We start from the raw sequence: 17,147 nt of genomic DNA, 5'->3' as shown, positions 1-17,147 counted from the left end.
TGTTTTGCCCAACTCATATTTTAGAAGATTATGTCAAATAAATGTGTTTTTAATAATGTCATAATTCATCCACTAGGGGGATTGAGTGCCCGCAGCTGGGCTTACTTGTCTTGAGTACTTTACGTTATCAGCTGTAGTACTGTAGTAGGTAAAATGCCTGTTAATCTCTAGAAGACCCGTCTGAGGATGCGAAACGCGTCGTCCTATTGACGTCACTGCCTCCGCCACGTAATCACGGGTCCGTCAGGTAGTGGAGAACGCTTCTCCAGAGGCAGCGCGGGGGGCGGCAGAACAATTCTCCCCTTCCCAATATAATACTGTTGATTCCAGCCTCCTTTTAGTGAAGTATTAGCACAGTGACAGAAGTGGGCCACAGATCACCGGTAGACTGCACGCTATAGTAGCGACTGCACGGTAGACCACAGATCACCGGTAGACAGCACGCTATAGTAGGAACGCACGGTAGACCACAGATCGCCGGTAGACTGCACGCTATAGTAGCGAACGCACGGTAGACCACAGATCGCCGGTAGACTGCACGCTATAGTAGCGAACGCACGGTAGACCACAGATCGCCGGTAGACTGCACGCTATAGTAGCACCGAATTTACTTTCCCCCTTATGAGTATGGATATAGGATAAAGTATCTATCATCTAAATGTAGCATAGGTTGAACTCGATGGACGCATGTCTTTTTGCAACCTCATCTTCTAAGTAACTATATAACCTTCAAATACTTTCTGGATAAGTTACCTAATTATCTGAGCAGGCTTCTCACCCCTGCTGGACACAGCACTTATCTCCTTACATCCGCCTCCTGAAACTTTCTTATGGTTCTAAGGCTGCGTCCAGGGTGAATCCAGCCGGGGGCGGAGGCGCGCTGAGGCTGAGGGAAAGCGAGTGCTTTCCCTGGCCTTAGACCGCGCGCCGTCCGAAGGCGTTTCGGGGGGGGGGGGGGGGGCTGTGACGTCACGGAGCTGGTTCGCCCTCATTGGGCGAACCGCTCACGTGACCGGCCCTGCGGTGCGGCGAGCGCAGAAACTAAAAATTGTGTAAGACCTACGCTTGCGGAAGCGTGCGCGAGCCCCTGCTAAAGCCGCTCTCATTGCGGCTGCAGGGGCTCACTGCCGAGCAGCCGCGCGCCTCAGCACGGGTCAGCGCCTAAGCGCTGACCATGCCCGAGGCCTAAGGTTCAGTGACGAATCCGGTGGATCTACCTTCCCGTACCGATCCCCCCCACTGCGGGGTACAATTTACCCGACTTCCGCAAAACCCGCTTCCTGTCTAAGTTCCTTGAACACGTCGGCTGTTTCCTACTTTAATAAGTGTAACTTGTAGTGTTGTCAACGTATTATTATATTATAATAATTATTATTATTATTATCTTGTGCACAGGACATACTTAAACTCTGAATGTATTTTTTTTCTGGTCAAATATTTGATAAATAAATAATAACTGTCCAGGATCTCATGTATAAAGAGATGACTGGGCTGGCAAAAAAAAACAAACAAGTTACACGGGCTCACACAAGTTTAGGGGGATCCGTGTGCGGGAATTTGGACGGCGAGAAAAATCGATCACGCAATTAAATCAATATATAATGGGCAAATTAATTCGAAAAATAACAAATATTTATCATATTCAAAACGAAATTATTTAACGCAGTGTTGCTGGCCTTGGGTGATATAGCAAATTACTGACAGGCTACAACGGGAAAAGATATTTCTCAAGATAAAGGATAAGAAAGCAGTGACGTCATTGAGCACAGGGTTTGTATTTGTATACAATATATATATATATATATATATATTGTCCTCTGTAAAGTACAGCTAGTGCATGACCAATAATTACATCCCTCCCCCCCCCCCCCCCCTGGTCAGGTTTTCAGCAGCACAAAAAAGGAAAAAAAAGAAGGTATATTTTTCATTCGGAAAAAAATTGGGCTATCATTATTTTAATTTATATGGCGGCCATATATTCCTCAGCGTGGGAGTAAGGATAAGAGGCCAGCCTAAAGTACAATTATGTAACATTTTCACGTTACACAAAGGCTGCGGTCGCTGGAAAAAAATCAAATTAAGATGACTTTCAGCGATCGGGACCAATCCGTCGCTCCGTCTCGCTTTCTATAAGCGCACGCGACGGCGGCAATGCATTTGTTTTGGCGCAGTGTCGTGTCGCTGGCACTATAAGCGCAGCCTAATACATTTCTTGGCCCAATAAAAGCCCCTATCACCCACTGTTATTTGTATTTTACAGATAAGAAGTTACTATTGCCTACCTATCAGTGTTTTCTTGTGGTCTAGTTTTGCACCTGAGCAAAAAATATTTTAAGGACAGTCATAAAAATGGTTGATTTACTTTTTGTTCATTAAAATCAGGGCTGGAAACCTATTGGATGTCCTATAAATCCCCCATAGCCAGCAGTTACAGCTAAAACTACAATCCCCACAATGCCTTGCGGCATAAGCACCATCCGGGTCGGCAGCCACTCCCCCCTGTGGGTCTTGTAGTTTTTTTCAGCCCTACTCAGCGCGCTCAGCCAGGCGGCAGGGACTACAACCCCCAGAACCACCCGCGGCCGGCGGGCTTCATTTCCCCCCTCATGGCGTCGGCGCAGGCGCGGTTCGTCCCCACCGCGGCGTTCCGCGCAGAGCGAACGATAAACGGAGCGGAGGGCCGAAGATGTCGAAGGGCCCCGTCCCCAGCTCCCCGTCCGCTTCCTCCGCCTCCCCGGTTGCAGCCGCCGCTGGCGCGTTGCAGGCGCAGCCGGAGAAGCCGCAACACTACACGTACGTAACGCGGCTGACGTCAGCGGGAGCGTGGGTCGCGCGCGCGGGGAGCCGGCGCCCAGGCCGCCCGGAACCGGCGCGAGCCGGGGGAGGAAATGGCGGGAAATGCTGGGGGCGGGGCCTGGGCTGTGGTCTGTGACCACATTGACTGTTACTGTTAGGTGAAGGTGGTGCTCCGCTAGTGTGATAAGAGGGACCCCCTCATCCCACTGCAATATACATGTAATGTGTTCCTTAGGTAAACAAACATCTTATCTGACCATGGAGACCATCTCAACATGGAGTCTCACTCATTGGTGTTGAGTTTTTGTCATTGGGGTTGATGCTCCCATATTATTGAGTCTTTTCGGTTGGCTGGCTTGAGCATTGGGTTGGAGTCTCGTCTCCTACCTCTCTTTAACAACTCTCGTCCGTTGACTTTCTCCAACACGGGCTTGGAGTGTCGGTTGGCTGTCTCGACTAGTGGATTGGGGTCGCAGCTGACTGTCTATTGGGATGGGGACTCCTTGGTTGGCTCTCTGTAGGATTGGGATGGGGTCTCATCACTTGGCTCTACGCAGTATCGGGTTGGGGTTTGATCAGATCAGTTGCCCCTACATAGTATAGGGTTGGGGTCTCGTCGGTTGGCCCTATGTAGGGTTGGGGTCTCGTCGGTTGGCTGCCTCATTGAGATGGGGGTCTCGTTGCTTGGCTTTCTCATTGGAATGCTTTGTTTGGCTGTCTGTAGCATTGGCTTGGGGTCTCCTCTGTTGGCTATCTCACTTGCTGTCTTGTTGGCCCTGTCATTAGGTTGGGGTCTCGGTGGCTGGCTTACTTATTTGCTTGGCTCTCATGGGGATGCTTTGTTTGGCTGTCTAGCATTGGGTTGGGTTCTTGTTGCTTGGCTGTCTCTAGCATTTGGGTTGGGGTCTCGTTGCTTGGCTCTGTAGCATTGGGTTGGGGTCTCGTTGCTTGGCTGTCTCTAGCATTGGGTTGGGGGTCTCGTTGCTTGGCTGTCTCTAGCATTGGGTTGGGGGTCTCGTTGCTTGGCTGTCTCTAGCATTGGGTTGGGGGTCTCGTTGCTTGGCTGTCTCTAGCATTGGGTTGGGGTCTCGTTGCTTGGCTGTCTCTAGCATTAGGTTGGGATCTCGTTGCTTGGCTGTCTCTAGCATTGGGTTGGGGTCTTGTTGCTTGGCTCTCTCTCTAGCATTCGTTGCTTGGCTGTCTCTAGCATTGGGTTGGGGTCTCGGGATGCTTTGTTTTTCTGTCAGTAGCATTGGGTTGGGGATGTTGGTTGGCTGACTCATTGGGATGGGATCTCGTTGCTTGGCTCTTATTGGGATGCTTTGTTTTGCTTTCTGTGTATATAAGACCAAAAAGAGCGCTAAAAGGAAAACACAAGTTCCAGCACAATAAAATTTATAAAAGGAACGAAATACACTAACATATAAAATAGGATCATGCAGATCCAGTCATCCACACATCCAAAAGGACAAATCCACAGAGGGTCGGATCCTGAAGAATCAGTCCAAGATGGAATCGGGAAAGCAGTCCAGTCATGCAAGTTATTAAAAGCGGATGGTGCTGTTTGGAGTTGGCGTCCTCCAAACAGCACCATTTTTTTTCTATTTCTTTGCAAATCCGGGAAGGTCTTGTTATAAATAATTTGCGCGATTTCACCTTTTTCCGCGAGAAGCAGAGGGAATGAGACTGCTACTGTCTCAAGTACTATATATTCCACCCCAAACACACCGTGTATACAACCAGGGCACAAAAGAAAGCACACCGGCGATACTTGATACATTTGCTAATTTGGATATGCAAAGTATCTTTACATTGGCATACTTTCCTACGAGAGCGTCTAGGTGGGGTCTCGTCTGCTGACTGTTGCGTCTTTGCTCCATGCTCAGTGGTTGGAGTCACCTGAACAAACGGTGGAGGTGGCATTCTAGAAGTGACCCATTGTAATCGGTTCATGCTGGATGTTCTCAATTTCTTGGTGATTGATGGAGGGTCCGTAACTCTGTGGCAACCAGACGACTGTGCAGATCTGTATTTTCTAGAAACGCTTTACTCTCCAACTCCTCATCCTGATGAGAGATTTCATCCTAAAATTGCTCTCGGGAATATATCACTGTAAAATATTTATTTGTGACGTTTAGAAATAGGTTGTTCTTGGTTTTCCTACATAAACTGACATTACAGAACGCATTGCTAAGGGTTTTTACTACACTGGAAAGATTGGCACATATTAAACTCTGTGGGTCACCATATCGATGGAATCGGGGAGCAGACGGGGTGCATTTTTGGCGTGTGTCAATGTATCAAGGCACTTTGCCACAAGTTGTTCCCTGTGCGTTCTGCAGAGAGGATGAGTGATGTTATGCCGATATCCTAAATAAATAGCTGGATCACCACAAGAGTACTACCCAACCCCCCATTGGGAATTTATAAATAATGTATTAATAACAGCAGCTTTATTTCATATAGCGCTTTTCTCTCAATGGGGCGCAGCACGCTTCACAATTGCAGTATAGCGCGCACAGGAATGTTACAGACACAATCTCTGCCCAGATGAGCTTACAATCTATGATTTTGGTGCCAGAGTCACAGGGAGATAGTGTCTCGCCCCAGGAGCTGCCACCGGGAATTGAACCAGGTTCCCCTGCTTCAAACTATGAAATTTGGCAAAAACATAAATACCATGGTATCCAAAAATAACCAACATTCAAAAAAGCAGAACACCCAGCAAGAGTATGTACTAGGCCAGGAGTGGCCAACGCCAGTCCTCAAGGGCCACCAACAGACCCGGTATGAGGGATATGTACTAGGCCCTAAATATGAAGAGGTGAAAATGCACCCCCTCCTCATATGAGATCCCTGTCACAATGCCCCGAAAACCCCAGAATTATATAATAATAGCAGCGTCAATAATATTGTACAAACACTCTACAAATAATCCCCAAGAACACATGAATCAGAGTTATTGTAATGACTCAAAATCGAGTCATAAAGTGACTAACGACCTAAAAGTCCCACTGGCATAAAACAAGTTGATCACTCATCGTGATCAAATATCGACTGCGTGGACAAATAGTCTGTTTTTTTTAACCCGTCTTCTTGCCGATCCGTTCACCTTTTTAGAGGAAGGAGTACCGCTTATATTGACGAGCTTGCATTCTCTGATTTACTGATATAACTTATTCAAGGACAGAGTATAATGCAGATTTGCCGACTGGTTCCAGGTTAAGTTCACCGGTTCCTATTTGTCGACATGCCTCTGATCGACGGGGACGGCCAACTTTAGTCCTCAAGAGCCACCAGCAGGCCAGTTTTTAGGGATACCCCTGCTTCAGCACAGGTGGTTGTCATTTTGACAGCCACTGGTTGAGCCACCTGTGCTGACGCAGGGGTAGCCTTAAAACCTGACCTGTTCATGGCCCTTGAGGACTGGAGTTGGCCACCCTTGGATTAAGCAGGGGTGGCATAGAGCCATTATAGGTGCACTGAGTATTGCCACAACAGGCCACTCAAAGGTGCAGGTATATATTGGGTGATTCTTGATCGTTAGTCACCACCCGAACTCGCATCCTGTCGTCCGTATCGGGGAGACATGCGTAGCGCTCAAACGGGCGCCATATCCATCTCATCCCAGCTGCATTTATCGGCACAGGCCTTTATCCGCCAATTATGACTCTTGTCACCATTCCCTGTCCCACGGTCATTTTTGCAGAAGACTCGATGCAGAGCGTTACCAGGTCCCAGGGTTCGGATCATAGTAGGTCCTCAAAGGGTTATTGATGCAGGGGGCACCTTGGATATATACTTGGATCCTTTGAGTGGACTGCTGTGGCAAAACTCCCTGTAAGTATATATGGCTTTTATGACACCCCTGTCCTAGTCCATCAGAGGCATGGTGACCTACATAGGAACCAGTGAATTTAGGTAACTGATTAGTCACTTGTTTTTTAAATTCCATTTCGAGTCATTACAACACTATTTTTTTCCGAGGTAGACGGCACCCATGTAGAACAGGCGGGTATCAATATATAAACACAGGAAGTCTCGTCATACTTGGCAGGACCCCGATTCCCTCTAGGATAATAGAAAGAAAATAGTGGTTTCCAGACATGAGTCGAATTAAATGATTTTTTTTCTTTCCCCCCCCCCCCCACTGGTGAAAGATATGAAAAGTATATACAGAAACAGATGCTGTGTCACACATCTCATACAATCTATGTCAGATGGGTGATAAAAAGATCACTTGGATCCAAAAAAAAAAACCCACTGACACAGTAAGACTATACACAGAATATGTTCAAAAATCACAAGTATTTTTGAATATGTTAAAAAATCACAAGTATCTTACACACGTGTAAGAGCTCCGATACTTACCCACTTTGGGAACTCAAGGAGATGTAAGGGAGGCCTAGGCCGAATTTCCGCAGCCAACTCTCCACCGCCGGGGGCAGCTCACTGAAGTGAACCCCCTTACCCCAAAAGCCTCTAATGTTAAGTCCCATTCCGTGGGGAGGGTTCCCACCGGAAAGAGATGAGACAACGGGCACCAAATTCCCCAACCCCCCCCAAAGGAAGGGAACCAAAAACTAGATCAATAGGAGAACACCATTTAAATAAGGAGGGTTATGGTTTTTGGGGGATGAACCCCCGTCTCCAGTCCCATTTCCATGTGTCCAATACAGGGGGCACGTCCCTTCTCCTAAAAAAGTGTTCCCAGAAATGTCTGCATCCGTGCGGAGAACCCCAATCGCTGTTCTGGGGCAGTCACCGAAATCCCAGCTCAAGGGTCACCGTGAACGTGAGCGAGGCCTCCGTAACATACATATTTTCCTTGGACTCGCGTCCCGGGGACCGCCTTTAGGTAACGTATTTCTTGTGGGCGCTGGGAACCACTTTCCCCCCGTCTTTTAATCGCTGTCCCAGGGGATAATCTGGAGACGGGCCGTACAATATGATTGATGCTGCTGTTATGTAATTGTGCGGGGTTACAGAACGGTGTGACTGGGATCTGTGTGTGGAGGGGGGGGGGGCATTTTAACCTCTCCATCGGTACAGAGCCTGGTCCAGTTCTCCAGGGTCACCAACAGGTCCGGTTTTACAGATATCCCTGCTTCAGCACAGGTGACCTGTTGGTGGCCCCTGAGGACTGGCGTTGGCCACTCCTGGCCTAGTACATACTCTTGCTGGGTGTTTTGCTTTTTTTTTGTCCTTTATTATTGGCGTTCTAAAATAGCGTGTCGCGGTTCCCCGGCTGCGCGCGAGTCGCGGTTCCCCGGCTGCGCGCGGGTCGCGGGTCCCCAGCTGCGCGCGGGTCGCAAGACTCTAGAGTCATCGTTTCCATGGCAAACCTGAAACTGTGACTCAGTGGATAGTGTCGCCCTCTTTATCCCGATCAATAATTCCACCTTCCAGTCACTGAGACCCCCACTCCAACGCCCAGTCACTGAGACCCCGACTCCAACGCCCAGTCACTGAGACCACGACTCCAACGCCCAGTCACTGAGACCCCCACTCCAACGCCCAGTCACTGAGACCACGACTCCAACGCCCAGTCACTGAGACCCCCACTCCAACGCCCAGTCACTGAGACCCCAACGCCCAGTCACTGAGACCCCCACTCCAACGCCCAGTCACTGAGACCCCCACTCCAACGCCCAGTCACTGAGACCCTGACTCCAACGCCCAGTCACTGAGACCCCGACTCCAACGCCCAGTCACTGAGACCCCGACTCCAACGCCCAGTCACTGAGACCCCGACTCCAACGCCCAGTCACTGAGACCCCGACTCCAACGCCCAGTCACTGAGACCCCGACTCCAACGCCCAGTCACTGAGACTCCGACTCCAACGCCCAGTCACTGAGACCCCGACTCCAACGCCCAGTCACTGAGACCCCCACTCCAACGCCCAGTCACTGAGACCCCCACTCCTGCGCCCAGTCACTGAGACCCCCACTCCAACGCCCAGTCACTGAGACCCCCACTTCAACGCCCAGTCACTGAGACCCCCACTCCAACGCCCAGTCACTGAGACCCCGACTCCAACGCCCAGTCACTGAGACCCCGACTCCAACGCCCAGTCACTGAGACCCCGACTCCAATGCCCAGTCACTGAGACCCCGACTCCAACGCCCAGTCACTGAGACCCCCACTCCTGCGCCCAGTCACTGAGACCCCCACTCCAACGCCCAGTCACTGAGACCCCCACTCCAACGCCCAGTCACTGAGACCCCCACTCCAACGCCCAGTCACTGAGACCCCCACTCCAATGCCCAGTCACTGAGACCCCCACTCCAACGCCCAGTCACTGAGACCCCCACTCCAACGCCCAGTCACTGAGACCCCCACTCCAACGCCCAGTCACTGAGACCCCCACTCCGGACCCCCAGTCACTGAGACCCCCACACCAATGCCCAGGTACTGAGACCCCCAGTCACCGAGACCCCTACTCCGGACCCCCAGTCGCTGAGACCCCCACTCCAGACCCCAGTCGCTGAGACCCCCACTCCAGACCCCCAGCCACAGACTCCCACCCCCAAATTATAGTGACATCCACCCTCTTCACTGACACACTCCCTCAGGGACACTCACACCCCATCAGTGACCTTCTTTCACCCCACCTCTCCCCCTCCCTCTCTTACCCCCCCCCCCCACCTCTCCCTGCCCTCGCTTACACCCCCCACCTCTGGGTCCAGAAGACCTCCAGCTCAGTGCGGCGACCAATCACATACCTTCCTGAAAAGCAAAGGCCAATCAGAGGCCTCGAGGAGAGGGAACAACCAATCAGAGGCAGAGCAGTTAAAGACAGGAGGAAAAAATAAATCCCAAAATCAAGTCGCCCCCAGGTGCACCCCCCCCCCCCATCCCCGGGTCCCCTCGGTGTGTATGCACAGTTTCAGGGATCTAGGTTGCATGGGCTTGGAGCTGTGGCCCTGAGAGACGCAGGCTGTGTTGTTATTGTACTGTACTTAACAAATGACCAATTATGGGGGGGGGGGGGGGTTGCGTTCCTTCTGAGGGTTTTTTTTGTAGTTGGTTATTACTTAGGATGCACCAACCTTTATGCTACGTTTTTCCTCCAAAGGTTTATTATGTGGTTTTGGAACCTCGAGCATTTCCCCATTTCTCCTTTAAATTTTTTTTTTAATATCCTAAATAAAAGCATCAGGTTGGGCATCCATCTTTTCATACACAAGTTACAGGGGGAAGGAGAGTCGTAACTGGATAGAGTATAATATCTGTGTCTCTGTCCCTCTCTCTCTCTTCCCTCCTCTCTCTCTCTCTCTCCCTCTCTATCTCTCTCTCTTCCTCTCTCTCTTCCTCTCTGCCTCTCTCTCCCTCCCTCTCTCTCTCTCTCTCTCTCTTCCTCTCTCTCTTCCCATCCCTCCATCTCTCTCCCTCCATCATCTCAGTACAAACGAGTGTGTAAACATTTGGCACCTTGTGTGTTTTCCGCTGGCTGTCGATATACCTGGCGATATTATAGCTTTGCAGAGTGAGAGAAACATTCGGCGTTTGGGCTGCGTTGTGTACCCCTCATTTGCCCCGTTGGGGGGAGCCGAACCCTGTTGAATATTTGTCAAATATGAGCGCACAAAAAATGCCACTGCTGGCGGCGTAATAATGTGTTATAAGGGTTCATTGTTAGCGCGTGCGCCGATCCAGCCTGGCGTCCTGGGGGGGAGATACCCCCCGTGCTGGGCGGCTCTGATGTCACGGCACGGTCGCTGAACCAAGCTTCGAACGATTCACCGCGACGCTCGTGGCGGCAGAGACGTTGACTGTACCCCGATCCCCTTATTCCTCATGTCCTTTCCCCCCCTTCCCACTCCACCCCCAGATACCTGAAAGAGTTCCGGACCGAGCAGTGCCCCCTGTTTGTACAGCACAAGTGCACCCAGCACCGGCCCTACACCTGCTTCCACTGGCATTTTGTCAACCAGCGCCGGCGGAGGTCCGTGAGGAGGCGGGACGGCACCTTCAACTACAGCCCCGACATCTACTGCACCAAGTATGACGAGACTTCGGGTCTGTGCCCAGAGGGAGACGAGTGAGTATCCCGGCCCGGTGTAAGCGCCCGGTACCCAAACCAGTGGTGCCGTTCTCACTGCCAAGTCTGCCACGGCCAAGCCATTCTCCGGGTGCACTCGGGGGTAGCGGAGATGGGTCCATGTGAGGACTCCCTTTGGTATTACCGGTGTGGGTTATTTCATGCGGTATCAGAGTTACAGAGAGCGCCGGGGGTCATTCCTTTCTGGGGAGGGCCTTTGGGTTTGTAGACGGCAGCCATGGTTATCGGCAAAGGGGCTGCTTTAGTTTGGATACAGTTAGTTTAGAAGGGATTTAACGGGCCAGACCCTCCTAGAACCAAAGTTGGACTAATGGAACCGAACAGTGTTGATTTATATCTGAGTAATTAAAGGAGCACTCATACGGACCAATTATATATATATATATCCACGTTGATTTAATCTCCGGGGACCCTCTGTGACCTGAGAAACGTAATCTGGAGGATACCGGCGCCCCCTCCCACGTCATTGCTGGTCAACAGGAACCCACGAACGATGACGTCACAGCTTCCTGCGGGCCAGCAGGACGCGGGGCCTGTAAAGCCGCCATTTCCATAGCCCTAAGGCGGGCTGCCTGGTAAGTATCTCGGGAAGCAGGGAGTCCCCGGTAGCTGAAATGACCGGGGTTCTGTTTCGGTGTGCCCCCTTTAATGCCTTTGTCTATTTTCGTGCTGTTATTTGTAAGTATTTTCGAATAATTTGTTACTGTCGGTATGTAAACGCAGGGAGCTGAGGGTTGGGGGGTGATTTCCTCTGGCTGCTCCCTCTTGTCTGTCGCTGTTTGCGCAGGTAAAGCCCCCAGGAATGCAAGGTCCACTTAATTTGCTGAGAAACAACACGTAAAATCCTTGCTTTTAGCCCCGTTGCATCAGTTTAAGGAGGCCAATGGCGTTGTCAAATGGTTTACCAAAGGTTGGCTTTTTCCGCCGGCTTCGTGGGATTGAACCTTTAAAGACCAGATGTATGAGAGGGGTAGCCACGTGTGAATGGCTTGGCCATTCCTTGAGCCTGGTGTGGTTGGCGAAGGTCGTAGGGTCACCGCGGTAAAACCCCTCTCCCTCCGGGATGGGGGGCTTTCATCTTTGTTTGCTCTCCAGTGGTATAGCTCTGTCCTGCGCCCCCGCCAGGTGCCCCTTCCTCCACCGGACCACGGGGGACACGGAGAGGAGGTACCACCTGCGCTACTACAAGACGGGAATCTGCATCCACGAGACCGACTCCAAGGGCCACTGCACCAAGAACGGGCAGCACTGCGCCTTCGCCCACGGCCCGCACGATCTCCGCACCCCGGTGTACGACATCAGGTGGGAGTCGGGGGTCCGTGCCCACCTGTAATGTGTATATCGGAGCGGCCGGCGGCTAATAATATCTGTAATTGATATATATTTGGGACGTGGTTTGTTTATTATGCATTTGGATACTTCCTTAAGGCAGGGGTGGCCAACTGCAGTCCTCAAGGGCCACCAACAGGCCAGGTATTGGGGAATATCCCTGCTTCAGCACAGGTGGCTCAGTCTTTGACTGAGCCACTGATTGAGCCACCCGTGCTGAAGCAGTGACTGAGCCACCTTTGCAGAAGCGCTCTCTCTCTCTCTCTCTCTCTCTCTCTCTCTCTCTCATTTGGTTACAATCAGTGCAGTTTCGAAAGGTTCCATCTGCCATCTTGATTCAAAATGGCGCCCAATTGTAGCCAAACATAGACAAAAAGCTGCTCCTTTATCTCAGGAGCCACCCTGAAAAATGTGGGACAACATACAGTAAATTCTTTGTCTACAGTTAACAGTTTGAGTGTATCATTTGTGTGTGTGTGTGTGTGTGTGTATACAGTATGTATGTATATGTGTGTGTGTATATATATATATATATATATACACATATATACACGCGCGCAAGTGTGTTTGTCCTTCGTTTCTGTACACCGAAACAAATACGTAAAACGTAGGAAAAGAATAAATATCAGAAACCGGTTTCCTGCTATTCAGACTCGGGCCTGCGACTCGGCGCGGGGCGCCACAAAGTGCGTCCATTCCAATAACAGAACTACAGCAAATTAACCCTCCTGCGCAGATTCGCATGACTCGGACAGCTCCGCAACCCTGCCCTTCCCCAATGCTTCCCACTGCAGCAAGGGATTCTGGGACATGCCATGTATATGAGCACTGCGTCACTCTCTTTGCTTCTTGTCCTTGTTGTCATGGATCCCCTCCAAGCTTCTGCCGGCCGTATTACAGACCGTGTACATTTGAGCGGGCGGATTCCGGACGATCATCTCACTTGACCTTTTTTTTTGTTCCCCTTTTCCGTCTGTCCTTTGCCCCGCACCCCCTTGTCTGTGCCACAACCCCCCCCCCCCCCCCACCCCCTAGGGAGCTGCAGGCGATGGAAGCGTTGCAGAACGGGCAGCCGGCGCTGGACGGGAGCATGGAGGGTCAGACCGCGGTGGCCGCCAGCCACGCCATGATCGAGAAGATACTGGGAGAGGAGCCTCGCTGGCAGGGTGAGATCTCTTTTAACTGGTCATAATGGGGGAGGCACCACATAACCCCCTGGAGTGCCTCCTGGACGCAAGGGGATAAATAACAATCTTCATCTTTATTTTATTGTCATTATTTTTTTTATGAGGGTTGATGTGACTTCTCTTCTCCCTCTCAGGAAACCATGTTTATTATGATAATAATACAGCTGAACCCCTTTACAACCCGGTCCTTGGGGTCCACAGAATGAGACCGCGTTACAACCGGGATTGCGTCAAAATTTCGACACGCGAGGACTTGCCAGCATCTAGATCTCTCTCTTCTTTGCTGTCAGCTCTCTCCTCACTTCATAGGGCAGCGTTCTAAGCGACTTCGCGTTGCAGCGGATCGCGCTATAACGGGGTTGAGCTGTAATAATGCGATTTGAAGTAGGGGGTCTCTGGATCTGAACCCCGTTAATTTCAGCTCCGGGGACCCCCTATTGCTCAAGCTACTTAACTTGGTGGGGGGTGCCGCCAGTTGAGGGGCTATCATAATGGCGGAGTAAATGTCCCGGCAGTGACGTCCTCCCTCGCGTCTTCCTATTGGCCAGCACGGCCGGGACATTTAAACCTGCGGAGCGGCTACCGGCGCCCCCTACAGAGGTAAGTGTCTCAGGCAACAGGGGGTCCCCGCAGCTGACATTATCGGGGTTCGGCACGTCCGACCCCCCTGCTTCAATCCTAGAAGGGGCGGAGGGAGAGAGAAACATATTTTGTTTCTGGAGAACATCTGCTCCTTTAATGACTGCACATATATTATATTATGATGGTTTTTGGGCGGGTGTAAAATATGACCTAAGATTAAACCGGTGCTGAATATTTTAACTCCTGTGGCAGCCACGTGGCCCTGATTTTCCACGTGTTTCAGGCCCCCCCCTTCCCCCCCCCTCCCCCGAATGTGAAGGGATTCTCTGCTGTCCTACATATTCCTCCCAACTCTTTTGTTTACCATCTTTTTTCTAAATGTATTTTTTAGCCTATTTCTAATTTGCAAAGTATCACAGGGATTTGCAATGCGAGTTGGGTAGAACTGGCCGCGTTACTCCCGTGGCGATCGTGCAGAGTAACGGAGTACTTCAGTATTAGGTGATACCTTTTTATATTTGGACTAACAGTTGATATTGTAAGACAGGCTCTCCAGAGTCCGCGCCCTTCCTCGGGTCCAGCGATACCGTGTTAGATTAGAACGGACACCTTCTTGGTGTATAGTTAAACAGCCAATCACATAGGTGCAGATCCGGTGGAGACGCCGTACTGCCTCATCATAAAAAGAGGAAGAAAGAGGGAAAATCCCTAGTGTATTATGCACATATATCTTTATATCTTTAGCTTATTCTATCTTTATGTGTATAGCGCGATCCCTGTACGCAGCGCGTCACAGCAGTGACACACGGGATATAATAATATAACACGTAATGGGGAATAAGCGCGTCAGACAAAAGTAACATTAGGAAAAGGAGTGCCTGCCCCGCAGAGCTCACAATCTAATTCTTAAGTAGGAAGAACGTACAGAGGCAGCGGGAGGGTGTGCTGGTAAGTGCGTCTGCAAGAGGTTAAGGTTAGTGAATGCGGTGCATAGTGTCAGCCACGGAGCTGCCCATATGCTGCATTACAGAGGTGCGTTTGAAGATGGAGAGAGAGGGCCAGTCGGATATTGAGGGGAAGGGCATTCCCGAGTCTGCAATGGCCCAAGGTCGATGCATGGGCTGAAGGTCGATGCATTGGCTGAAGGTCGATGCATTGGCTGAAGGTCGATGCATTGGCTGAAGGTCGATGCATTGGCTGGAGGTCGATGCATTGGCTGGAGGTCGATGCATTGGCTGGAGATCGATGCATTGGCTGGAGGTCGATGCATTGGCTGGAGATCGATGCATTGGCTGGAGGTCGATGCATTGGCTGGAGGTCGATGCATTGGCTGGAGGTCGATGCATTGGCTGGAGGTCGATGCATTGGCTGGAGGTCGATGCATTGGCTGGAGATCGATGCATTGGCTGGAGGTCGATGCATTGGCTGGAGGTCGATGCATTGGCTGGAGATCGATGCATTGGCTGGAGGTCGATGCATTGGCTGGAGGTCGATGCATTGGCTGGAGGTCGATGCATTGGCTGGAGGTCGATGCATTGGCTGGAGGTCGATGCATTGGCTGGAGGTCGATGCATTGGCTGGAGGTCGATGCATTGGCTGGAGGTCGATGCATTGGCTGGAGGTCGATGCATTGGCTGGAGGTCGATGCATTGGCTGGAGGTCGATGCCTATGAGATGTAGAGTATGCCTGTAACACCATTCTTGTGAAGGTCTCCCGAATGAGCACTCCCAATGTGTGTGTTTGGTAGTGATTTGTACTCCTACCTGCCGCTGGAGACGGGACATACAGACGTGAGTACTAAACGTGGCTCGGCTTGTGGCTAGAGACGGCAGGAAGTACTTTTCCGCCCCCGAGAGTACACTGCGTGATGCCGGCGTGTTACCGGCTCCTGACCTCGCGTGTTCCCTGTTATATTGACAGACACCACGTACGTCCTGGGACACTACAAGACGGAACAGTGCAAGAAGCCCCCCCGACTGTGCCGCCAGGGCTACGCCTGCCCCTACTACCACAACAGCAAGGACCGGCGGAGGAGCCCGCGCAAACACAAGTACAGGTGCGCCGGGGAGGGGGTGCCGGCTTGTAGAGACGCCAGCGCCTTTCATGATGCAGATGTAGCCATCGATATTTCCCCGCCTCCTCCCGTTAACGTGGGATGACGCAAGAAATGGCGTGGCCCAAGACGCATGCGTGGGGGGTGGGGTGGCACGCGCATTGCCGTAGTTTTCAGTGTCGGTGACGGGAAATAACGCCATGCGAGAATGGGCGTAATAATAACGCCGGCTACATCTGCATGTGGGAGTGGGAGATATACTTACCGGGGGGAAGTAATCACCGTGGTGCACACAATAAAAAGCCCGCACCGGGGCCGCAGCCGCCGGCGGGAGCCCACCCAGGCGGCGATTGCGGGCGTTGGGTCTGACTTCCGGTGGGGGCCTAACTTCTGCGTTAGGACTGGCTGGGTGGGCTGCTCCCGCCGCCGGGTAAGGCCCCGCTGCACCGGCAGTGTCCCGGAGGAGGGAAGAGAGAGAGATGGCCTCGTAGTAATGCCCGAGTGCTGCGGTGGCGGGCTGGGGCGGTGGCGGGCTGGGGCGGATGGGTCCCTAATAGTCGGGGCCCCTGGGGCGGCAGAAGCAGCCGCGCCTCTGCTAGGTTCTGCCGCTGGAACTGACTTCAGGAATCCCGCAAGCGAGGCGGCTCTTACCCCATTACACAAGGAGGCGCGGACCTTATCAGCATTCCCTGGTTCTGGTGAAAGTGAGTGCGTGAGTTTGTGCGAGCGTGCGTGAGTTTGTGCGAGCGTGCGTGAGTTTGTGCGAGCGTGCGTGAGTTTGTGCGAGCGTGCGTGAGTTTGTGAGAGCGTGCGTGAGTTTGTGAGAGCGTGCGTGAGTTTGTGAGAGCGTGCGTGAGTTTGTGAGAGCGTGCGTGAGTTTGTGAGAGCGTGCGTGAGTTTGTGAGAGCGTGCGTGAGGTTGTGAGAGCGTGCGTGAGTTTGTGAGAGCGTGCGTGAGGTTGTGAGAGCGTGCGTGAGTTTGTGAGAGCGTGCGTGAGGTGAGAGCGTGCGTGAGGTTGTGAGAGCGTGCGTGAGTTTGTGAGAGCGTGCGTGAGTTTGTGAGAGCGTGCGTGAGTTTGTGAGAGCGTGCGTGAGTTTGTGAGAGCGTGCGTGAGTTTGTGAGAGCGTGCGTGA

At 51.8% G+C, this 17,147-nt stretch overlaps 1 protein-coding gene across 11 annotated transcripts in view; it reads left to right on the top strand.

The window, feature by feature from the left end:
* Positions 1-2,597: 2,597 nt before the first annotated feature.
* UNK (unk zinc finger) overlaps positions 2,598-17,147 on the top strand; it is a 33,484-nt gene continuing 18,934 nt past the window's right edge. For 4 of the 11 annotated variants that reach the window (XM_075579775.1, XM_075579773.1, XM_075579772.1 and 1 more), the window contains exons 1-5: positions 2,598-2,793; positions 10,632-10,841; positions 11,958-12,164; positions 13,227-13,357; positions 15,882-16,017. In XM_075579775.1, the coding sequence (XP_075435890.1) occupies positions 2,687-2,793; positions 10,632-10,841; positions 11,958-12,164; positions 13,227-13,357; positions 15,882-16,017 (791 nt within the window). In that variant the 5' untranslated portion in view covers positions 2,598-2,686. The remainder of the gene's footprint in view (positions 2,794-10,631; positions 10,842-11,957; positions 12,165-13,226; positions 13,358-15,881; positions 16,018-17,147) is intronic. The other 7 variants (XM_075579774.1, XM_075579780.1, XM_075579782.1 and 4 more) reach the window with 4 other exon arrangements.

The sequence above is a fragment of the Ascaphus truei genome, chromosome 22, assembly GCF_040206685.1.
Source record: "Ascaphus truei isolate aAscTru1 chromosome 22, aAscTru1.hap1, whole genome shotgun sequence".
Taxonomy (NCBI): Eukaryota; Metazoa; Chordata; class Amphibia; order Anura; family Ascaphidae; genus Ascaphus; species Ascaphus truei.
Note: the sequence above shows the minus strand (reverse complement) of the source record. Positions and strands in the feature narration are given on the sequence as shown.